This window comes from Saccoglossus kowalevskii, chromosome 1 (assembly GCF_978046115.1).
Source record: "Saccoglossus kowalevskii chromosome 1, keSacKowa6.1, whole genome shotgun sequence".
NCBI lineage: Eukaryota > Metazoa > Hemichordata > Enteropneusta > Harrimaniidae > Saccoglossus > Saccoglossus kowalevskii.
In genome coordinates this window covers 2,231,097-2,256,736 of record NC_140641.1, presented here as the reverse complement: position 1 = coordinate 2,256,736, position 25,640 = coordinate 2,231,097, and the positions used below count along the sequence as shown (strand labels likewise).

The following is a 25,640-nucleotide window of genomic DNA, read 5'->3' as shown; positions in this document are numbered from 1 at the left end:
TCCCCGACGCCTATTCAAGAGATTGTACGGTGTATTGTTTGTTTTGTGCGTGTGTTGTGGACAAAAAATGACCACGCCCATTTAGTGATTGCAATATGTACGTAATAGAAACTTGAGCTTTTGATCCCAATTTTTAAATTGATACATTGTAATATAAACCGCGGTTTATAATAGGACTTTAACGGTAACTACTTTTGGATTTATATACATATACATCCAGAATAATTACGAAACCTAATTTTCATAATAATTTAATACATGTGCGTCCTGAAACAATACACAGAATTAAACTCTATGCATAATAATTGCTTAATTTGACCATCTAATTATTATTAGGCCATTTCTGATATCTCAAAAAATTAGATTTAAATTGAAATTATGGTAGAAATTGTGGTAAAATGTATTTTCTGTTATGATAATGTGGATCAAATTGTTTTTATGTTATGCATCTCAAATAGTAGACAAATATTAGTTGCCAAGCTTCTTGTTTTTAGGCTAAGCTTTAAACTTTCAATTATTTTTAACAAAAATATAAATACAAAGACCGTAAACATGAAATAGTCGCTTACATTGTGAAAACCATCCAAAATAACTTTTCTTTCATGCCCAATTGACTCGTTGGTTGATATGGGCATAAACATTTTGCTTGCCTTTTCCTTGCACTTTGTCTACTCATTTGGTAATTCATGTAATTAAATCCTTCTCTAGGGCATTTCGTGGTAAACATGTATGTTTACTGGTTAGGTTTCCTAACCAAGGAAGACAAGTAGAAGATCTTACTTTGTGGTCCCATACCAATGAATCCTTGGCAGCTGTTAGAAGACATATCTTGCAAAGGTAATCATTCTATTCACGCTATAGACCACATTTCAATCACAAGTTAGTTGCAAAGTTTAAATCTCTCAGAAATTCAGTTGATGTTGATATTAAATAATAAGTTCAAGCAGCATAAATTTTATTAGTCCCCGTTCGGACGAAGTCCGAAAACGGGGACTTATAATTCGTCCGTCCGTCCATGCGACTGTGCGTCTATGCATCCGTCCGGAATCATATCTCAGAATCCCTTGGACCGATTCCGTTCATTCTTTGCATGTGCCTAGTACTTTATGTAGGACACATGCATTGGTTTAGCGATTTGATTCAAAATGGCCAACTGGCAGCCATCTTGTTTTTTGAAAATGTTGTATTTTGGACATGCTTTGTCAGTTGTCATTCAAACTTGGTACATAGATTATAAATGTTAGGATACATGTCCATGATGATTTATTTCACAATTGGATCAAAGATGGCCGACTGGCAGCCATCTTGTTTTTTGAAAATGTTGTATTTTGGACATGCTTTATCAGTTTTCATTCAAATTTAGTACATAGATCATACATGTTAGGATATATGTCCCTGACCGTCTGTGAGTTCCTGAGTCTGTCCGTCCGACCGTCCATGTGTCTGTCTGTCCGTGCGTCAGTCTGTCCAACGTCAGATTTCAGAATCCTGTGGACCGATTCCGTTCATTCTTTGCATGTGCCTAGTACCTTTTTTTAGCTCCGCTGTCGACTTTGTCGAGCGGAGCTTATCATATGAGTGATTGTCCGTCTCCGTCGTCGTCCGTGTCAATGTTTTACTTTTTCGACTTCTTCTTGAAAACTACAAGCCTGAGTGCTTTGATACTTGGTGTATATGTACCTTGGGTAGACCTCTCTCAGATTTGTTCATTTCATGATGATATCTTCAATTCTCTAATTTTGGTGAATATTTTTGTCATTTTTAGTAAAAAGTGATATTTTCGACTTCTTGTTGAAAACCGCAAGTGCAATTGCTTTGATATTACATATATAGGTACTACATGTGGACCTCTCTCAGATTTGTTCATTTTGTAATGATATCTTTAATTCTCTAATTTTGGTGAATATTTTTGTCATTTTTGGTAAAAAGTGATATTTTCGACTTCTTGTTGAAAACCACAAGTCCAATTGCTTTGATATTACATATATAGGTACTACATGTCGACCTCTCTCAGATTTGTTCATTTTGTAATGATATCTTCAATTCTCTAATTTTGGTGAATATTTTTGTAATTTTTGGTAAAAAGTGATATTTTCGACTTCTTGTTGAAAACCGCAAGTCCAATTGCTTTGATATTACATATATAGGTACTACATGTGGACCTCTCTCAGATTTGTTCATTTTGTAATGATATCTTTAATTCTCTAATTTTGGTGAATATTTTTGTAATTTTTGGTAAAAAGTGATATTTTCGACTTCTTGTTGAAAACCGCAAGTCCAATTGCTTTGATATATTATACATATAGGTACTACATGTGGACCTCTCTCAGATTTGTTCATTTTCTAATGATATCTTCTGTTCTTTAATTGCCATGTGCATTGCTAACAGCGGAGCTATCTCAGCCGACAGGCTGCTTGTTTTTTTTTTCGCTGGAGACAAAATGTCCTTTATTCCATACAATAGAAATTATTTACAGCACAATGTCAACATACAACAAATGTAACAGCTATTATAACCCATACAAAATAAACACTGAATACCTAGTACCTTATGTGGGACATATGCACATGCAGTGGTTTAGCATTTCTATTCAAAATGGCCGACTGGCAGCCATTTTGTTTTTTGAAAATGTTGTATTTTGGACATGCTTTGTCAGTTGTCATTCAAACTTGGTACATAGATTATACATGTTAGGATACATGCCCATGACGATTTATTTTGCAATTGGATCAAAGATGGTCGACTGGCAGGCATCTTGTTTTGGTTTTTTTATGCGGTATCTTGGACGTGCTCTGTCAGTTTTCATTCAAATTTGGCACATACATGTACTTTATACATGTTTGGATGCATGTCCATGACAATTTGTTTCAAAATCTGGTCAAGGATGGCCGATTGACAGCCATCTGACTTTTTGGCCTTACTACTATATTTCCACAATTTATGTACCATTTTCATTCGTATTTGGCACATACACTACAGTTCTCGTGGAAGCTTTGGCTTCACTTCAGCGTCAGCTTCGCTTCAGCATCATTATGGCATTGTTATGGCTTCAGCATCGCTTCAATGTCGCGACATTAAAAAGTTAGGCGATTATCGCTTCGCTTCATTGTGGCCTCATTATGGCGACAATGTGGCATCAGCATCGCTTCATCAAACAAAGAAGTACTGTACTCATTTCCCCCAAACCTCTTGACCGCTTCCGCTTTTGACCGGTCAATTTCCGTTTTATTTTGGACCGTGCAACAATTCGGACTACTAAAAATTTAGTAATTTAGTTTAGTAACCGTGCATAGATGTTGAACAACCGTCAAAAGTTCAAATACTTTTTGTTTTAACTATCTATAATTATATGCACGCAATCTGACCCTTTGACCTAGATTTGGCTGGGATTGAATATTTTATTTTAGACAATATTCCGACGTGAGGCACTGCTACAAAATGTATTCAACTGAAGTACAACATGGTTGTCTGGGTTTCTTTTCCTGATTGTGTTGAGTTTACGATTTGTATAATTATTGTTGTTTCCCCCCAAGCAGAAGACAAGCCGAAGGACCATGAAGCTAAATAGAATTCCCACGCATGGACGTGGACTGAGTGAAAGAAAATATTTCTAAGGCTAAAATAAAAATGACCTACTATTACACCTCTTTGTGTATTTGTCAATTTTGAATATATTTGGTATGATCGTAAATACCTAGAAAAATCTTGTCTTTCGTAAATAATTTCATTTGTTTGAAATGTCTACCGACCGTAATTTGTTTCTCCAAACGGTCCCGACGTCCGTCATTCAACACAATCAGCATTTATTTCTCGCAATTCATGGGGATCATGTCCCGTAATTTGCGGGCTGTACAACCAAATAATTAAACAAGTACTATTTATTGTATTTTTGTTTTACCATGGAGGTTCCTCCATGGTTTTACCTCGCGAAACTACAACAGAGCGTAGAGTTGTCACGGTTAAATAGTCGCCTTGAAATCGATGGAACTTCAACTACTAGTATCCATTTCTCACCTTGAAATAAAAAAATCGAAGAGCATCGGGGGATATATTATTAACCAGTCTTACAAATCGCTAGCTTTATTTTATTCGAATTTATAAAATTCACGAGTTTTCGACATTTGTTGGCAACTTCCGCGCTAAAATGGTTGAAATTGTGGGTGTGGTTTTCTCGCAAAGTCCTGTTGATAATACGGACTAATATGGTTCTGTGACCCAGGTCGTGCTCCGATCAGGTGACTCTCAGCCAATCAATGATGTTGTAACAAAACATATTTAACGCAAATTGAAGGGTCGTCGTACCATCCAATCTCCATCGTCGATTCACAAAGTGTTTTTTTGTGCTGTGACAGGCTTCGCAATTATTCACTGAAAAACATTGGTATATTTTGACAAACGAATGGGATTTTACCTCAGAAAAAAAACAGGGCTGAGATACAAATCAGTTTTGCAAGTTGGGAAATGAGGTAAACCAGACTGGGGTCGATGATTTTCAGTATCGAAGGACTTTCGTGTGAATGATGATTTTCAAATTGTTCATCGGCTGGTGACCAAATATTTACGGCCACACTAAATGTACACGTTTTTTTTCTGAAGCCCAATAAATTATTTCTGCATGTCAAGTGCTATTCGATTTTTTACAGGGCATGTGGCTCGTTTTCATTCGAAAATATGTTTGTGAGAATACTTTTAAAGTACGTATAGATCGAGCTCAGATCACTGATCGTGACTTAATTTTGGGAATTGGTTGTCAAATTTTACCAGACCGACGCCACCACAACCATCCAATCATATGTTGGAAATGTACGCACATGTTTTGGAACTTTGTATCAAGATGACTGGCGACGACGCCGACGCACCAGGCGGCGTACGTGTGTGTGTTGCATGTTTTAGTAGTCCGGGCATGGGGTAGGACTCGGCTAAAACTAAACGAAACACAGAAAAATACCACCGAAATGAGGAATCTGAATCTGCTCTTCTAGCAGCAAATAAAATGAGCGAAAAAAGGTAAATTTTATAACAAGAACAGTTTCACTTCGTATACAGCAAATTGTGTTGTATCAGAACGACGATTGCATCGTGTGATTTGAATTTATCACGATTTTCCTTCCAGTCAATATGAAACTCGTCACCTTGCCGATTGTAATGTACTTCGCAAAGTTTTTGGTGCCCAATACTCGCAACACTAAAATAATTAAACAAGATATTTTTTTAAAATGTCATTTTACTCTTGATCATATTATTTTATTCGCCTTGAATTTCAAATCGATTACATATCGAACTTCTGTACATGTTTTTGTCTACTGCCCTTCTGCGTGCAAATAATGAGGTCATACTCATGTCACAATAAGTTGAAGCTGATGCCATGTTGATGCCATGAGACTGCGAAGCTGAGGCCACGATGATGCCACAAAATAGCGAGGCGAACACAGCTTCAATTTTCAATGACGCGAAGCTGATGCCACAATGATGCGATGCTGAGGCGACAATGAAGCCATGCATAGGCGACAATGATGCCACAAAAGCCAAAGCTTCCGCGAGAACTGTACTGTACATCATACATATCAGTGTGTTTCATAATCAGATCAAGGATGGCCGAATAACGGCTGTTTTTATTTTGACCATATTACTATGACACGAAACACGTGTTTTGATGTAAATAAACAATCTGTTGTATACGCCACTTGAAACTCAAATTTCAAGGACACGCTCGCGACAACCCCTTCGCTTTAATATGACGAGCTCAAAGAGAACTTTCACAAATTTAACAGGGACTGTGTCATTTTCAATGACTTGTTATTGCTATAATGTGATAAAATGTTATCATGTGATATCACTTGTTGGTAGAGCTGGATTGATATTCATGTCGTCATGGGTTTGTTTTATTCACTCAACTTTAGTTCGTGGATAATGCTAGCCCATGACATCACTCGTATCAACCAGCTCTGCCAACAAGTGACATCAGGAGATAACCTCATAGTATTACATGATATATTGAGTAGTAACAAATAAGTCTTCTGTGATTCACAGGTTGAAGTGTAACCCTTCTACAACTAAATTAGATTTGTATGTCAATGGTGAAATACTGGATACTGTAGAAGATAAAAGACTTGTTGGACAGATACCACTAAGAGACAAAACTGTAAGTAATAAAATCAGTATGCCTAATTAATTCCAAAAGGTTTCTCTGAAACTTGTGATTTTTCAAAATTCTTTAGTTATTTCTTCATTACATACTTCTTTGTCAATGTGCATGCGATATTACCCAGAATGCATTTGGGCTGGTGGTGACACATTTACCTGAATGTTATGTGTACCATCTGTTTACTGAGACACTGTACAAAAATTTTTAATTGAGGCATGGAAAAATATTTAGGATTTCGTCCAGCCGTCTGTTCAGACAAGTCATAATGAGATGTTTTTCATTAGATTGACCTTTGAATGACTGGCAGCCATTTTTGTCCCAAAAAACATTTGAACATGTCATCAACAGTTTCTCAGGCATGCCTTGACCGATTTCATTCAAACTTGGCATTGATATCCCTCATAGTGATTTGATTAAAAATCAGGTCAGGTGGTTTCTATTCAACTTGATATTTTCTTTAAAATTATTAGAAATAATTATATTTAAAATCATTGGACAAACCTTTCCAAAATCAAGTTATTGATATCACTATTATATAATAGAATTATTGGGAACTCATAACACTGATACTACACAAACAGTTGTCAAACCTTTGAATTACCGTTAAAGTCCTATTATAAACCGCAGTTTATATTACAATGTATCAATTTAAAAATTGGGATCAAAAGCTCAAGTTCGGGGTGCGGTTTCTATTACGTACATACTGCAATCACTAAATGGGCGTGGTCATTTTTTGTCCACAACACATGCACAAAACAAACAATACACCGTACAATCTCTTGAATAGGCGTCGGGGAAGAGTGAAAGGCCTTATTTTGGTTCTAAAATAGGCGTTACGAAATGTTGAAAAATTACAGTCAATCAAAAAAAAATTCTACATGATACAAAAAATACTCAGTATTTTTAATGTAATATGCATTTATTTTTTTAATTTTCTTGGTAACGAAAAGTATATTCTAACAGAAGTTTCAAATAAAAACAGGAATGCACTGCTTAGTAGCAAATGATCACATAACGGTAGCTCGATCCGGCCATGCTGCTGGTCACAAGTGAATAACTTACTTGTTTTCGAAGTGTTGATATTGGTGATTATTATTTAGTAGTGATTACAATAAATAACGCACGAAAAATAAATTCGTTGAATTGTTATAAAATGCAAGTCAAATTCAACTTAGTTTCCCCGTAAGCGAATGATTTCAGTCACGTGTAAACAGCCGATACGATATCCGCCATGCTTTTGAATGCTCACGTGACGTATTATTGACCGGATAGGTCAAGTCGCTAATTAACCAATCAAAATGCTGGATGGTGCACACGTGTCTAAATTACATAGCTCATTTAAATATGTTAATGACAGTTCACCTCATGGTGAACGCAACACGGAAGAGATTTACCGATAATGTAGTGCGATCTTTTGCCTTTGATTTCCATGGGAAAACGGCATGATTTTTTTTTTAAATCAAGAAATTATTTGTTTTCGAAAGATAAATTATTCTTCAATGCTCAGTTTAACACTTTTACGGTGATAAAAGCTCATTGTCTAAAACTTACGAAACACAGACGTATTCAGAAAGAGTATTGACAGAGGTCGCCGCCAGAACAAAAGCAGTTTCATTGCCTGTCTGACATCTTATCACCGCTGAACAATAAATAGGTGTGAATATTTTTAGGCATGTTGTCGAAACAAATGAATAGGATTTAGGAACAATGCCGTTTTGGAACAGCTGGTTGAAACAATGAAGTCAGTCACGGTCTTGTTGAATTGGGGGTGCGGTTAGTAATAGGTACTTTTCAAGTTTTCAATTTTTGTTAAGAACTCTTTAACCCCGAAGCCGGAATTGGGGGTGCGGTTACTATTACGTATGCGGTTTATATTAGGACTTTAACGGTAATGGCAATTATGCAAATTAAGGAAGCTATGTTCTGACAGTGAAAATATGCACCTTGTATTTGAAATGGTGGTTTTCCAATTACAGTGATACTTGTTTTCATTGGTCTATCTTGAATCACAATGCTTATTTTTTGTTTTTCACCAGTTAATAACTGCTAAGGTATGTCAGATTGGTACTAATATGCCATCATCTCCTGATAGTTCATCAGATTCATCAGCTGGTTCACCACATAATCCTTATGATGGTCCAAATATTGATGCTGAGTGTTGTCTACCTGGAGTGGTAAGTGTTATCTTATTCTTACAACCAATCCGTGAAAGTGAATTAAATTTTACGTCCTCCCTATAACACTTTTGAAAAAATGTATATTTTGTCCTTGTAGTTAATGGCAACCAATGCACCACGGTATGCACAGTTTCTATGGCAGTTGGCAGATCTTGGAGCTCAGTTAGACGTAGCTCAGTTGAGAGATGGAGCACAAAGTCTGCTTAAATTGATGCCAGCAGGTTGGTTTATCACACAACTAATATCTGATGTTGCGACCCTTGTTGCAATTGACATAATTTTAAATATGCATGAAAATCAAGCATTTCTGCCATTCAGGTAATATACCTGGTCTATTGCCTGGATACATACATGTATTTAGTGTTGGCCACAATTTATTTGCATAAAACTAAATAGTAATCTGCGTATCATCTGCATATTCAATTTATTTGCTGGATTGTTTTATATATTACGAACGTATAACCATCAAGTTTTTTACTAAATATTTCTCATTCAATTGAAACATGTTTACATATCACGATTTTTTGAAATGCAGAGAAATGAATATTGCAGTCTTTGATATCAATATTTTGTTTGTTCTCACGAAATGCACATATAATAATAATATTTTACATTGTAGAAAATATATAAGGTGATTTGTCTTGTTTTTTAGTCTTATGTTTTGACCCTTGTGCGTCCGTGCTTCCGTCAGTGCGTGCGTTCGTCCGTCCGTCCGTCCGAACCTATATCTTAGAAATGCCTGGACCAATCAATCAAACTTCACACATACATCATACATAATATTATACATATGCACATCAATTTGTTTCATGATCTGACTCGATGGTTGAATGGCTGTCATTTTTGTACTGGAAAATCATCATAATTTTATAGATTCGTTATACATCATGTTATAGATATATACATGTATTCAAAATAGCTGATTTTGAATGCTGTTCCAGAGCAATATCTCTCAATATGGACAAGTACTTGTTTGACGATCAGATACAAATGTCAAAATTGTTAACCTGAATGCCATGATTCTTGGTGTATATGTACCCTGGTCGGACCTATATCAGATTTGTTCACTTCCTTCAACATCTTCAATTCTCTATTTTTAGCTCCGCTGTCGACTTTATCGAGCGGAGCTTATCATATGAGTGATTGTCCGTCGTCGTTCGTGTCAATGTTTTACTTTTTCGACTTCTTCTTGAAAACTACAAGCCTGAATGCTTTGATACTTGGTGTATATGTACCTTGGGCAGACCTCTCTTAGGTGTGTTTATTTCATGTTGATATCTTCAATTCTCTAATTTTGGTGAATATTTTTGTCATTTTTAGCTCCGCTGTCGACTTTGTCGAGCGGAGCTTATCATATGAGTGATTGTCCGTCGTCGTCCGTGTCAATGTTTTACTTTTTCGACTTCTTCTTGAAAACTACAAGCCTGAATGCTTTGATACTTGGTGTATATGTACCTTGGGTAGACCTCTCTTAGGTTTGTTCATTTCATGTTGATATCTTCAATTCTCTAATTTTGGTGAATATTTTTGTCATTTTTGGTAAAAAGTGATATTTTCGACTTCTTGTTAAAAACCGCAAGTGCAATTGCTTTGATATTACATATATAGGTACTACATGTGGACCTCTCTCAGATTTGTTCATTTTGTGATGATATCTTCAATTCTACATGTGGACCTCTCTCAGATTTGTTCATTTCATGATGATATTTTCCATTCTCTAATTTTGGTGAATATTTTTGTCATTTTTGGTAGAAAGTGATATTTTCGACTTCTTGTTAAAAACTGTAAGTCCGATTGCCTTGATACTATACATATTGTTCATTTTCTAATGATGCCTTCAGTTCTTTAATTGAAAAATGTGCATTGCTAACAGCGGAGCTATCTCGGCCGATAGGCCGCTTCTTAGCAAATATTTTCGTCATTTTTCATCCAAAAACATATTTTTGACTTGTCCTTCAAAACCAGTAGTCCAAATTCTTTGATACTTGTACACATGCAGCTTGGGTAGATTTGTACATTTCGTAAAGATATCTTCAATTCTCTACTTTTAGGGAAATATTCTCTGCAACAAAATCAAGAAAGTTGGTGTCTTGCGATATTAAAGCAGCTAGCATTAAGTTTAAATTGCTTCTTAGTCATTGCTTTCAGAGCATGCATCACAAACAGTGGAGCTATATCAGCCGAGAGGCTGCTAGTATTAGTTTACTTTGTTGTTACGTGTATGTATTCATTTTGATATATAGAACAGTTTAGAACAAATGTAACTTGTGGTTTTTATACAAATTCACTTTCGTTATTTCTTTTTTTCATCTTGCAGATTCCCAGTGTGTTGATAAAATAAAAGCTCTTTGTTTGGACCATGCAAAACTAGGAGAACAAAGTCTTTCACCTTCATTAGAATCTCTTTTCTTTTGTTCATCTCCATCTGAAGTACTGTACCATTTAGAGGTAAGCTTCACTTTAATTACTTTTTGTCTGGTGCATATTCTTCTAATAATTCTCAATAGAACACTTTGACTGTTTGGGTTCTGTTCTCTGATAATAGATAGTAAAAATCAAAGAATATATTTAATTAACTTTATGTGAGAGCTCTATAGCATCTCTACTAGAAAAGAATAATGAAAACAAATATACCTGGACCAAGTAATTGCGTAATAAGCAATTATTTAACACATAGGAGCGCTTTGAGTTTATATCTGTTTTGGTTTTGAAACATTGTCCATATTTTCAATTGAAGGTTGTGTATTCACTTCTGATGCCTGCAAACCAACCCATTGGTGAAGATGCTTTGGAATTCCAGGTAAATTTTGATCTTTATTGTTTTTATAATTATGTCTTCAAGATTTGATTTTATGTCGTTTAACTTTTTTAGAGTAGAAATGGTGACAGATATTCAAATCCTGATTGTCAAACATTTCTTGTCATTCTTAATAATGTAAATGGTCACTGCAGTTATTTCAGACATCTAAGCCATTGTTTTTCAATAATTGAACCATGCCTTGAATCAGTTCCATTTGACATTACGCCAGTAAAGATGTATGTCGGAGAATTTTGTCAAACAGTGACTTCTCAAACTCATGGGAATTGTGTAATGAAATTTCTTGTACTCGATATCTGTGTTTTTAGTTGATAATTTAATGCAGTATTATTCTGTTTTATTTTCAGTACAATTTTGTAAAGAGTGGAGGAGTATGTTGTGTGTTGAATATGCTGACAAAAAATAATTTCTTGCCAAATGCTAACTCTGAAAACAGGAGGTGAATATAAATGTTTACTAGCACATTTTAAAATGATATTGTTGTGCAATTATGTTCATTTTTAAAATACAACTTGGGGACGCAGGGTTAATTCAAAGTAAATTAGCACCGTGTTTGTTATGCCTATCTGAAGTTTCTTTAACCTTTCCACTACCAGACTTTCCTGCCCATTTTTTTTTCGATACCTTTTTCTTGTATTCTTCTGTCTCAATATTTTTGGAAATGAACCCTAATTTTGGAGCCAGCAGACAAAATTTGAGTCATAGTGCAGACTATAAACAAGACAATTTTGTTAATTTGTGATGAAAAAAGGCAACTGGTGGAGAAAAGGTTAACTTGTGTACTAATAAAAAGTGAACTGTGTTAAAATAAATATGTTATTCACTAATATACAGTACTAATTGTCATCACTTGTTACCAGTGCTTGTCATAAGTGAATCAAATATTACTATCATATCATCTCCATGATCTAAGAATTTGAATTGTTTAAATTTGTTTGTAGTTCACTACTTCAACTGAGGTCTTTCATTGTATTCTACAGGTCAGCATATCATACTGTACTGAAGATAGGTAAATTAATGTTTACAACAGTGGGTTATGCTATAGTTGCAGCTGTAGCTGAAGCTTGTCAGAGTGATTCCAACCATCCAACGACACCTGTATCAGTTACTACTCACAACCATGCTATCATGTTACAACAAGCCCTTCAAAGTATTCCTGATCCAACTGCTGAGTGCATGTTGAGAAATGTAGCTATCAGGCTTGGCCAGCAGACTCCAGATGATGTGAGTTCTTTAACTTAATTCTCCTGTTTAGTAAGGCTTAGATGGCACTCCTTTTCAAAGCCAAATCTATAAAATTGTCTTAGCAAATTGGAATGATATCAGTACAGGGAATAATCGTTGGCACCAAGACAAATCAGTGTGATCATTTTCTAAATTTGATATGTTATTGCTTGGAAAAGATTGACCAGCTTTGTTATTAGTCCAAGAAAATTGTTCAGCTTGGAATGTGTCTGAACCCCTCATTAGTATGCAAGAACGTAGGAATGTAACAAGAAAATTGTTTTTCTGGAGTAAATTGTAGTGTATTTTACTTATGAAAGGTCAAAAAGTACATGGAGATTTTATGAAAATGTGTGGATGTTTACAGAATGATGTCGTTTGATCACAGTTGCGCAATAAATGGACTATTTTGGGCGTAGCTATAAAATGTGTCACCGAAGTACTCACATGTGTGCATGATTTCAATAGTTTGTGCCGTGAAGAAGCTCCGTTAGAAAATAAGTATTGTGTAATTTGTAGTGAGAATGTATTCAAATAGATTTATGTTTATGAATCTTGTTTCTTTTCGAAGTGTATTTATATAAAATTGTTTATGAAAATGTTTTTTATACTTTTTCGATGCATTGAATTTACCAATGATGAGTTATTTTGTTATACCGTCACTTGAACGGAAAGACATTTACTGGTGTACAGTGGACATTGATGAAAGCAAACGTATTTTGAAAGTTGTGAATTTATGGTACTGTTGTGAAAGATTAATTTGAGTGTTATTAAACCTTCACGTCAGGTACCAAGTTCGGGGAATTCTCCAACTTTCTATAAAACAAAGACACACAGAGAATCGAATCGTTTCAACCTCTCATCCCAGCGCCACATCGGAACTCTCCCAAGACCGCGTTAAGACTCTGTGCCTCGTGATGAGCTTTATTCACTTTCCAACTGTTAGCCAATTACAGAGAAATTTAAAGGGAACCTCAATCCAAACAACATAATGACTCCTAAAGAAAAAGCTCCACAAATGTAGGAGAATGCAATTTACACTTTTTTTATAACAGTTTTCATTCTCTAGATATTCAACTTTTCATCGTTAATAAGTAGTCAGCCATCTTGATTCTCAAGCAAAGGATTATGGGTAAAGTATGACATCATAGAATCTGTTGTCAGAAATTGAGAAAATTATTTCATCTATAACATGAGAAATACTGATGCGAATTGGTTCAAATTTTCGTTGTACATATTACCAGGGCTCCCTTTACCAAAATACAAACTTTAGCCATTACTTTAGCCAGATTCATTTTTTCTTAGCCATTTTCAATTCTGGTTAGTCAGAAAATTAATTGTTGGAAATTTGAAAAGGAATAAAAACAAAAATAAGGAGACACTAAAATATGATTTCATTTTACAATGTACTTTATTTTTCATCGTCACATGTTTCCTCTCCTTGTTGAATATCAAGACATTTGGAGGCAACATACTCCATCATGAAACCAACATCCTCTCTAGAATACATGGTTTTATCAGCCTCCTCCACATGAACTTTCTGTTGAAATGTTGGTTTAAGTGCTCTCCTATCTTTCTTAGAACACCACAGTTGAAAACTGTTATCAAAGTTAAACTCAGTGAGGTCCGGACCCTCAATTTTAACCATCAGTAACGTGTTGACACTCTTTGTGTACAAAGAATTTCTCAGTGCTGTTTTCACAATATTATAACGAGAAAAACCCCTTTCCACATTAACAGAAGTCACTGGACATGTTAGACATATAGTTGCTAAAATACAAATATTTGGATAAGCAGATTTATATTTATTCAAAACCCACTCCCAAAAATCTGTGAAAGACTGCTGTCTATACTTGTGCATCACATGTTTGAAAATAGACCATTCATTAATTACAGCTGTTTTGCATACTGGGGGGTCCACACATGTGGTACTTGCCTTTTCTGTACCAAAAAACTCACTCAACTTTTCTATTTCAGCTGTACCATATTCTGCAATCTGGTCTTCATTGTCTGGTAGTTTTGAAGGTACCAGAATATCAAAGGCTGAACTGATTTGGTCATCATCTTCATGGAATCTATTAACCAAATTTTCTGAGAGACAACTAAGAAATTTCTGACTCGTCTTAGCAAAATTGTCTCTTTGTTTTTTAGTGGCAGCTACAACATGTCCATAAAATTCTACTTCTGTTGGCAAATCAGCATCATTGGTAGTATCATGTGTTATAGTATCAATAAAAGTTTGATAATTTCTACCCTTTTTAGTTTTGAAGTCTTCTACAGCTTTTTGACAAGCGTTAATGTGATGTTTAACCTCAGTAAAAGTAAGACCATCAGACTGCAAAGCTAAACAGGTGGTGTTTAAAACTGATAACACATCAAGCAAAAAAAATGACAAAGCAAGAAAGTCAAATCTGGCAATATTCTTCAGAAGTCCAGACACACAGGCATTGTTCCTATTATTGTCAACATCGTCTTTGAGTGCTGTGATAAGAGAACTCACTGTTCTACAAATTGCTGAAACACTATTGTAGAAAGATAACCATCTTGTGCTAAATGTCTGTTGATATTTCAACTGACTTTCACCCATTATTTTCTGACTAGCAGTTAACTTATTCTGATTCTTGGGTGAATAATGATGATATTTATAAAGATCATTAACAAGTGCTTGGTATTTAACAAGGTAAGGAATGCAGTCTGCAGCTTGGCCACTGGCTAGGGCAAGTTTATGTGCAGCGCAATGTTGTGACAGAATAAACGGATTGTCCTCTTTAAAACGAGTTGTTAATCCCTTTCTCTGTCCAGTCATAACACTGGCACCGTCAGTACCCAGTGAAATTAAATTTGAAAGAAGTAGGCCCTTGTCATCAATAACATGTTTCACCTCTTCGTAAAGTGCCTCCGCAGTTGCACTAGATAACATGCTGACACTCAAAAAATGTGATTCAATCTTTCCATCTACTACACCACGTATGTAGATCATGAGATTTTGGCAAATGCCAATGTCTGTAGATTCATCTAATTCTAGAGAGTAGAATTTTGCTGACTTCATTTTCCGAATAATTTCATTTTCAACTACTTCGGCAATGCACTCCAAAAAGTCGTCAACACTAGTACTATGCGTATAACAAACTCTGTCTGAATGCCGCAGAATTTCTAAGGACTTGCACCCCTGAAAATAATTAAAAAAGAAAAGAAAAATATTGCTATTTTATTTAGAAATGTAAATTAAACCTCGTGCTACTGATTACATGATATTCCACACAAATAAAAATATTCCGTATACATTTTGAATTTACAAGTAATTAAAAAACACAGAAACCAATAAAATATCTACAATCATTCACCTGAATTCTGCAAAAATCCTGAACAGATCTCACTTTACTTTTCGCAATATCTTCTTTTGCAACAAAGTAAACACTCCTCATGGCTGCCACAATAGCCTCTTTGACGGCACTGTACGCATTCGTCGCTGCTCGGGGCATCTCTTCATTAACAGTAGAGTCCGCTGCTGTCACAGCGAACTTATGATCATTACTTTTTTCATGTTTTGAAAAATCGTCTGCTTTTGGATTTTCTGATCGTTTACCTGTGGTGAAGATATTGCTTCTACCTGCTGCAATACACGATTTGCAAAAGAACAGTTGTTTTTCAGAATCGTACTTCAACCACGGGTAGCGTGAAAACCATTCTGATTTTATTTTGCGTCGAGGAGTAGCAAGTTTTCTATCTTTTCTCGTTTCTGACGCAGAACATTGCTCCTGAGATTTTTTCTCCAAATCGTTTCCTCCCCAAAAGTCGGTCAGTGTTCGTTTGGATGCCATTGTTATGGAAATGTGCCGCAAACTTATCGACCTTTTTGATCCCGGAAGTGCTACTTGCCAGCGTTTAAAACTAACAACGAAAACGTACGAACCAACTTGGCGTAACAAAATTTAATTTCGGGTATTCTCGAAGTTGTTCCGATAAAACACGAACATGCTTCGGTGATTCCAGAGAAATCTAACTGTGAGTGCGCATGTGCATGCAACACAGCTGTTTAATAGACGCAGTGGTTATGCAAATCGAGGTTAGCGTCCGTTTCTCGGTGCAATAGACTGTTAGTGCTTCGTGTGAGTTATTTTTCCGTCATTCCAGTTATCACCAACCACGTTCACCACAATAAATATTGAGTTCTAATTACATGATTGTATGTTCACTTTTAAGTACTCGCCAATTTTTTCGCCACATCGGAATAGTATTAGTCAATTGGAATTTGTTATCGCAATTGGCGATGTGGCGATCGGGTAGCGGGAGCCCTGCATATTACTCATGTATATAATTATAGTAATGGAAATGGGAATTTTACAAATACACATAAAGTGAAGATATTGTTGAAAACGTTAAAAAAATAAAAATCAATATTTTAGTTGTTAAATATAGAATCTCACTTTTTTGTTCCCGTTTTGCACTCAACATGTGATATATCACCTATATAACTTACTCACGTTGGTAAATTGTATACAATATAAGGAAATTTTAGCATTTGGTAGAAAAACATAAAAATAAATATTTTCAGTTTCCATGACAACTATTTTATAAGCATGGATGGCACCAGTACATGTATGCTACCAATTTCTAAACTATCAGCCAATTTGAAGTTCAACTTTTGAAGTTATAGATGAAATCATTTTCTCAATTTCTGACAACAGATTCTATGATGTCATACTTTACCATAATCCTTTGCTTGAAAATCAAGATGGCTGACTACGTAATACTGATGAAAAGTGGAATATCTAGAGAATGAAAAGTGATACAACAGAACTGTAAATTACATTCTCCTACATTTGTGGAGCTTTTTCTTTAGGGGTCTTTATGTTGTTTGGATTGAGGTTCCCTTTAAGAGCTCGAGGCGTGGCCTCCACACATATATCAGTCACGCAAAATAATCAACACGCCATAATGTCTGATTAATTGCCCCCGATGTCGGGACATAACTCTCATACTTATAGGCGTCTTGTTGACTTAACCAACTTCCATAGTCGACCATTATATCAGCCAGTTGTTCCATTTACTAATTCCCTAACATACGAATGAACCTGATCATGACAAGTTACGAGCAGGTGTGGATTATCCAGGGGTCATCAGTGAAAGTCGCTATAACCGCAAAAAGCGGCCTCACCTAAACACATGGAAACATAAATCATGACACTGTTTTGGCATTATACAACTTGCAGTTCCATTTTGATGGATTTTGTGTGACTGGCCGTGTTATCGAACTGTAGTATTATGCCATTTTCACGCTGCATTATAACATGGAGTCATCATCTAAGTATGCACAATTATTCGTCCCGTGTTTCCCAATGCATTTAAAAATTCACCTTTGAATTTGTGGGACTTTGTGTGACTAACCATGGTGTTTGTAAACTTTAGTCGAACTGTAGTAGTGTGTAAATCTGCCACAACATAGAGTTGCCATAGTCTCTTGTTTACCAACTCATTTAAATACATTGTGCCTGAACAAAAACTGAAAAGTGATTTCCATTTACTGTAATAAACTGTATTAGCTTCCTATGAACTTCTTAATGCCATCGGGATTATGTCTACTCCACTCGGCGATGTAGTGCTATCTTCTATAAAACGCACATGAACCCGGAAATTGACGGCAAATCGGGATGGTCTCGCCACGTAATTTCTTACCTTGTTCTTGACCGCAGTACGCTTGGCTATGAACTTCTACATACCCACGCTTATGGAAATAGTGCATCATGGGTAATACTGTATTGATCGAGGTGAAACAAACTTGGCTGCATTACGCCTGTTGTTCGATTACATCACTCGTGTTTCTTTTCCTGTCTTAGAGTTCTCTGTTTTCTTTGTTTTGTTTTTTTATTCCAATTAAACAGCGATTTGGCTGTGGACATTTAGTCATTGTCGACAGTTTTTCTCAAATTTTTAGATTGTCATAGTAACAACATACGCTAAGTACAATTAAACGTCCCGTCCCATTTCTAAGGTTCAAAACAAACAAATTATTTAATTTAGTTTAATTCCTTCGGTTAAAAATTCAGTTTCCAAAATAAATAAATCATAACACGTACCCTCATGTATACTTCAAGTTTTCATTAATTTGATTAAAACAAAGTCAAAGTCTTTGAAATTGCTTTTCTGCCTGTTCGCCAATCCATTGCTCCAAAACACACCTTTAAATACTCTTATCTTAGCATTGAGATAGCTCTGCCAACTCTTAAGTATTATTGTCACTGTACACCAAAAAGCAACATTGTAGATTATTTTGTGTGTCTCAAGATCACCTGAATAGGTTAAATGTTGAGTAGATGTGCCAATTTTATAAGTATGTTATTGTGGCTACCCATTAACTTTTCCAAATTAAGGGAGTTGAATAACACTCACAAACTATTGACCCATGTTTGTTTCATAGGCTAGACAGACTTTACCTGATCTGACTGTTGTCAAAGCCATTCAGAAGATTGCTTGGGCTGCTGGTAGTGGAACATTTCATCTATTACATGGATCAAATGAAGAAATTCATAAAGCATATGATAGGGTAAATATATTTCACTTTTATTGTGAATTCAGTTATAATCTCTATTTTGAGAAATCTGAGTAGTTTGTACGAGTATGAGTTTATGAAAGAATGATTTTTGATAGATATACAGTACAGTTCTCGCGGAAGCTTTGGCTTCACTTCAGCTTCACCTTCGCTTCAGCATCGCATCATTATGGCATTGTTATGGCTTCAGCATCGCTTCAATGTCGCGACATTAAAAAGTTAGGCGGTTATCGCTTCGCTTCATTGTGGCCTCTATGTCCCTCTATGACTGTGATCAAACAAATAAGTACTGTACTCATTTCCCCAAAACCTCTTGACCGCTTCCGCTTTTGACCGGTCAATTTCCGTTTTATTTTCGACCGTGCAACAATTCGAACTACTAAAAATTTTCTGGTTTTCATAGATCACGGCACCGGGTGTTGAGGGACGGTGATCACGGTTACTAGTTTAGTAACCGTGCATAGATGTTGAACAACCGTCAAAAGTTCAAATACTTTTTGTTTTAATTATCTATAATTGTATGCACGCAATCTGACCCTTTGACCTAGATTTGGCTGGGATTGAATATTTTATTTTAGACAATATTCCGACGTGACGCACTGCTACAAAATGTATTCAACAGAAGTACAACATGGTTGTCTGGGTTTCTTTTCCTGATTGTGTTGAGTTTACGATTTGTATAATTATTGTTGTTTCCCCCCAAGCAGAAGACAAGCCGAAGGACCATGAAGCTAAATAGAATTCCCACGTATGGACGTGGACTGAGTGAAAAAAAATATTTCTAAGGCTAAAATAAAAATGACCTACTATTACACCTCTTTGTGTATTTGTCAATTTTGTATATATTTGGTATGACCGTATGATCGTAAATACCTAGAAAAATCTCGTCTTTCGTTAATAATTTCATTTGTTTGAAATGTCTACCGACCGTAATTTGTTTCTCCAAACGGTCCCGACGTCCGTCATTCAACACAATCAGCATTTATTTATCGCAATTCATGGGGATCATGTCCCCTAATTTTCGGGCTGTAAAACCAAATAATTAAACAAGTACTATTTATTGTATTTTTGTTTTACCTCGCGAAACTACAACAGAGCGTAGAGTTGTTGCGGTTAAATAGTCGCCTTGAAATCGATGGAACTTCAACTACTAGTATCCATTTCTCACCTTGAAATAAAAAAAATCGAAGAGCATCGGGGAATATATTATTAACCAGTCTTACGAAACGCTAGCTTTATTTTATTCGAATTTATAAAATTCACGAGTTTTCGACATTTGTTGGCAACTTCCGCGCTAAAATGGTTGAAAATGTGGGTGTGGTTTTCTCGCAAAGTCCTGTTGATAATACGGACTAATATGGTTCTGTGACCCAGGTCGTGCTCCGATCAGGTGACTCTCAGCCAATCAATGATGTTGTAACAAAACATATTTAACGCAAATTGAAGGGTCGTCGTACCATCCAATCTCCATCGTCGATTCACAAAGTTTTTTTTGTGCTGTGACAGGCTTCGTAAATTATTCACTGGAAAACATCGGTATATTTTGACAAACGGATGGGATTTTACCTCAGTTCAAAAAAAAGAAAAAGAAAAAAAAAAACAGGGCTGAGATACAAATCAGTTTTGCAAGTTGGGAAATGAGGTAAACCAGACTGGGGTCGATGATTTTCAGTATCGAAGGACTTTCGTGTGAATGATGATTTTCAAATTGTTCATCGGCTGGTGACCAAATATTTACGCCACACTAAATGGACACGTTTTTTTTTCTGAAGCCCAATAAATTATTTCTGCATGTCAAGTGCTATTCGATTTTTTACAGGGCATGTGGCTCGTTTTCATTCGAAAATATGTTTGTGAGAATACTTTTAAAGTACGTATAGATCGAGCTCAGATCACTGATCGTGACTTAATTTTGGGAATTGGTTGTCAAATTTTACCAGACCGACGCCACCACAACCATCCAATCACATGTTGGAAATGTACGCACTTGTTTTGGAACTTTGTATCAAGATGACTGGCGACGACGCCGACGCACCAGGCGGCGTACGTGTGTGTTGCATGTTTTAGTAGTCCGGGCATGGGGTAGGACTCGGCTAAAACTGAACGAAACACAGAAAAATACCACCGAAATGAGGAATCTGAATCTGCTCTTCTAGCAGCAAATAAAATGAGCGAAAAAAGGTAAATTTTATAACAAGAACAGTTTCACTTCGTATACAGCAAATTGTGTTGTATCAGAACGACGATTGCATCGTGTGATTTGAATTTATCACGATTTTCCTTCCAGTCAATATGAAACTCGTCACCTTGCCGATTGTAATGTACTTCGCAAAGTTTTTGGTGCCCAATACTCGCAACACTAAAATAATTAAACAAGATATCTTTTTAAAATGTCATAAATACTCTTGATCATATTATTTTATTTGCCTTGAATTTCAAATCGATTACATATTGAACTTCTGTACATGTTTTTGTCTACTGCCCTTCTGCGTGCAAATAATGAGGTCATACTCATGTCACAATAAGTTGAAGCTGATGCCATGTTGATGCCATGAGACTGCGAAGCTGAGGCCACGATGATGCCACAAAATAGCGAGGCGAACACAGCTTCAATTTTCAATGACGCGAAGCTGATGCCACAATGATGCGATGCTGAGGCGACAATGAAGCCATGCGTAGGCGACAATGATGCCACAAAAGCCAAAGCTTCCGCGAGAACTGTACTGTAATTTATTAGTCCCTATCAGATTTAAACCAGAATGAAGTTTTTAAGATATGGGAGTACCTTGACCATTTACAGGTTTTGACTGTGTGACATCATTTCTCTAAATTTGGTCCTAAAGCAAAACATAAAATTATTTTTCAAATGCATATGTGTACTAGGTCCATAAAAACACAGACCAAATTAGTTTTTGAAGGAAATGCCTACTTATAAATTATCATAGATTGGCCACTTTTTGAGATCCACTTTCAAGAACCACTTGGATTTTTATTTAAACTTAGTGCATGCATGTAGATGTGTTTGAATTAGCCACAGACTGCAAACCACACATGTGTAATCAATTTTAATAAACTCTCTGTTTACTTCAAAAGTCTTGAATACACTTTGCACACAAAGAGTTCTTTGATTATTTTGAGCCATTGCTTTCAGGTGGTGCTCATTTCTCATTTTCAGCCAGAATGTTTGCTTCTTTCACAGTCCGGTGATGTATTATCCAATCTAGATGGTCAAGATGCTCAAACTAGTGATATACTGGAGGTAGCTAGCTTCCAGTCATAGATGGTCTTGTATTGTGCCTATGTTTTGTCTCTTTGATGTATTCTAAATCATTACATTATTTATCCACTAATTTGTTTTGAAAATATTTTTATGTTCATTTGTTTGCTTGATTACTAAATTAGTTATAATTATATAGCATGTTTCTTGCACAGTATGAGAATTTATTGTTTTAAAATGCACACAAAAGATGCATGAAACTATCTGTTTCATATGAACAGTTCTTTATAAATAACGATGAATTTTTTTGATATATAATTGCAGAGTAAAGAATTCAAACCTCTAGAAATAGACATTACACTTTGCAAAGAAGCATTAGAAGTTTTGACTTTGAGTCTAGCTCTCCAACCAGCTGCATTAGATGCACTGAATAAAGACAAAGCTTGGCAGTGTTTTATTATTGATCTCATTCTGCTTTGTAGAAGCAGGTAAGTTACATTACTTTAAACTCCACATTGGACACATCCTAAAACAAGAGATAGTTTAATGAGTGGTGTTCCTGTGTGTATGCATATGTAATGATTAGTTCCCATTCTAATGATGTCTAAAATGAGAACTTACAGATTGACCTCTGTACGTCCCCCATCTGTATATTGGATATGCCCAGGCTAATCATGCATTTCGGGAGACATGTACATTTGTTTTTTGGTCAGTTTCATGATGACCAATTGATTTTATGCTCAAAATTCCACAAAATTTAAAACAGAAAATTGTTGCCATGCCGGAATTGAATCTATTGTGTTTTTGTACATTGTAAACAATTGGCTGCCATGGCTGATATGGTGTGTTCACTGTACAACATAATTTAACTGGATGGAAAAACTTGAGTCAGTGGAAAGAAACACAAGTTTACCGAGATGTGGTCATCTCTGTAAACTGTGGCCTTTAAGCTCAAATGTTTATGTGCGATACATGTAACAATTCAAAATAATAATTATAATACCCCGGTAATCCGTTTTCTATATTCCATTTTCCGTCTCCAACATTCCATTTTCCGTCTCCAACATTTTCTCAGAAATTCTACAGCAGATATCAGTGAAACTTGTCGAGTACGCACATAATTTTTTTTCTAGATCTGAAAATCCCAAGTGGGTCTTTTTCACGATTTTCATCAAAAATTACTTCTCCGGGCAACATTGAAAGTACTTCTGCGCATGCTCTAAATAAATTAATTACTGTAAAATACTTTATTTTGGCTTGCAGTATTTTTTTGCTATTTTCGCCGAAGGAATGTTTCAGTTAAAATAACATCCACCCTTTTTCCTATATTTTACTTGTCAAAAATCAATGAAAATAAATTCAATACAAAACACCCAGAAAAAGTCTTTTCAGCGAATGATAATTCCAGCTGAAATAAAATATTTTACAGTAGATTAGATCTGTGAGTAACGCTGCTGTTATTACTGCACGTGATTTCTCCATTGCGTGCAATTTATTATAATACTGTTTATACATGTATTCTGTTCGACTCAGTGGTCTCATTCACTACTTACTACAATAACTAGTAACCTTATTTGATTTCAAGAACTTCGTTTGCAAAGGTAAGTTCTCCAGTTTCAGTAAAAGTGAATGTATATTGGGGTACGATTGGTGTACATTTCTTGACATACAGTTATGATGATTGCCAGCTTTATATTCTTGTGAAAAGCTAAATAAGCAAACAATTGTCTCCAATCTACGAAACTAGTTTGTAAATTGTATATCCTGTCAAATTATTGTACACGAACGATTAATTCATGGGGACATAGTTTTCAAGTAAATGGTGTCTTTTGTTTGTGTCGTGATTTCCGAAATATCCAAAACTCGGGGGGGGGAGGGTCCCTGTGTCGATCAATTCATTCATTATATAATAGTAGGTTGCCTACGATTATATTCATATTTTTTATGTTGTGAGCATTAAACTGTTAGTTGTAATGAAGATTTTGTCGATCTCGTGCGATTCAACATGGTTGATGTACAGTGACAACACGTGTATGCATGGTCCGTGAGTAGTCTGCAACGGACCATGAAATCACCCGGCGTTTTTTCGGCAGTTATTTTTTAGTTTTTTGGTCCCCGTTCGGACGAAGTCCGAAAACGAGGACTTATGTTTTGACCTCCGTGTGTCCGTGCGTGCGTCCGGACCTGTATCTTAGAAATGCATGGACCAATCACAATCAAACTTCACACATGCATTATACATGATATCATACATATGCACGTCAATTTGTTTCACGATCTGATTCAATATGGCCGAATGGCGGCCATTTTTGTGCTAAAAATCATCAAAATCAAGCATTTCCCGGCTGTTTACAGATGGATTTTGTTCAAACCTTTATATACGTTGGACATTATAGGACCTTGATGAACATCATTTTGTTTTACGATCTGATTCAAGATGGCCGAATGGCAGCCATTTTTGTGCTAAAAATCATCAAAATCAAGCATTTCCCGGCTGTTTACAGATGGATTTTGTTCAAACCTTTATATACGTTGGACATTATAGGACCTTGATGAACATCATTTTGTTTTACGATCTGATTCAAGATGGCCGAATGGTGGCCATTTTTGTGCTATAAAATCATAAAAATCAAGCATTTCTCGGCTGTTTACAGATGAATTTTGTTCAAAACTTGATATATACATTAGACATTATGGGACCTTGATGCAAATAATTTTGTTTTTCAGATAACATTCAAAATGGCCGACTGGTGGCCATTTTGTTTTAATGAATGGGCTTCTAGACCAATATTTCCAACTTGTTTTTGACTCCCATGTGCGAAGCACAAATGGGAGTCTTTGCAGTTAGTGTGTCTGTATGTATGTGTGTGTGTGTGTGTGTATGTGTGTATGTGTGTCCGACTGTTCCACTGCTATCTCAAGAACCAAACATCGGTTTTTGATGAAACTTGGTGCATAGATGCTCTGGGCCAATGCGCAGATTTGATTAGGTTTTGGTAAAAATCCATGCTCATTAATTACCTAATTTGCATGATAATTAGCTAATTTTTAGCTGTTCTATGACTGTTCCACTGATATCTAAAGAACCACTCATTGGATTTTGATGAAACTTGGTACATAGATGCTCTGAACATATGCGCAGATTTGATTAGTTTTTGGTAAAAATCTGTGCATATTAATTACCTAATTTGCATGATAATTAGCTAATTTTTAGCGGTTCCATGACTGTTCCACTGATATCTAAACAACCACTCATTGGATTTTGATGAAACTTTGTACATACATGCTCTGAACAAATGCTAGGTTATGATTAGTTTTTGGTAATAATCCGTGGATACTAATTACCTAATTTGCATAATGATTAGTCAATTTTCGGTACTTGGTACATAGATGTCATATGACACTGCACAGACCTGATAGTTTTTATAGTAATATCAGTACATATAATTACCTAATTTGCATAATTAATTAATTTTCAGCTTTTGATATAAGTAGTGAGCATTACATT

At 35.7% G+C, this 25,640-nt stretch overlaps 2 protein-coding genes across 6 annotated transcripts in view; one reads left to right on the top strand and one right to left on the bottom strand.

Moving 5' to 3' along the window:
- Positions 1-25,640, top strand: part of LOC100379061 (ubiquitin carboxyl-terminal hydrolase 9X-like) — a 213,458-nt gene that overhangs the window by 69,741 nt on the left and 118,077 nt on the right. For 2 of the 5 annotated variants that reach the window (XM_085498322.1, XM_085498319.1), the window contains exons 25-35: positions 709-837; positions 6,032-6,143; positions 8,183-8,320; positions 8,421-8,544; positions 10,641-10,771; positions 11,061-11,123; positions 11,489-11,580; positions 12,122-12,365; positions 18,784-18,909; positions 22,115-22,174; positions 22,457-22,620. In XM_085498322.1, the coding sequence (XP_085354448.1) occupies positions 709-837; positions 6,032-6,143; positions 8,183-8,320; positions 8,421-8,544; positions 10,641-10,771; positions 11,061-11,123; positions 11,489-11,580; positions 12,122-12,365; positions 18,784-18,909; positions 22,115-22,174; positions 22,457-22,620 (1,383 nt within the window). Of the gene's footprint in view, positions 1-708; positions 838-6,031; positions 6,144-8,182; positions 8,321-8,420; positions 8,545-10,640; positions 10,772-11,060; positions 11,124-11,488; positions 11,581-12,082; positions 12,366-18,783; positions 18,910-22,114; positions 22,175-22,456; positions 22,621-25,640 lie in introns of all 5 variants that reach the window. The other 3 variants (XM_085498316.1, XM_085498310.1, XM_085498327.1) reach the window with 2 other exon arrangements.
- Positions 13,777-16,186, bottom strand: LOC146750314 (zinc finger protein 862-like). Its single transcript, XM_085502747.1, has 2 exons — positions 15,710-16,186; positions 13,777-15,534 (listed from the first exon to the last, which is right to left on the bottom strand). Exons 1-2 carry the CDS (start codon positions 16,184-16,186, stop codon positions 13,777-13,779), a joined length of 2,235 nt encoding a protein of 744 aa, XP_085358873.1.

Bases quoted from the DNA above. Each gene is read 5' to 3' on its own strand.
- LOC146750314 (XM_085502747.1), bottom strand. From the start codon at position 16,186: ATGGCATCCAAACGAACACTGACCGACTTTTGGGGAGGAAACGATTTG. The intron at 15,535-15,709 runs GTGAATGATTGT...AATTATTTTCAG, and splicing joins AGGATTTTTGCAGAATTCAG to GGGTGCAAGTCCTTAGAAAT.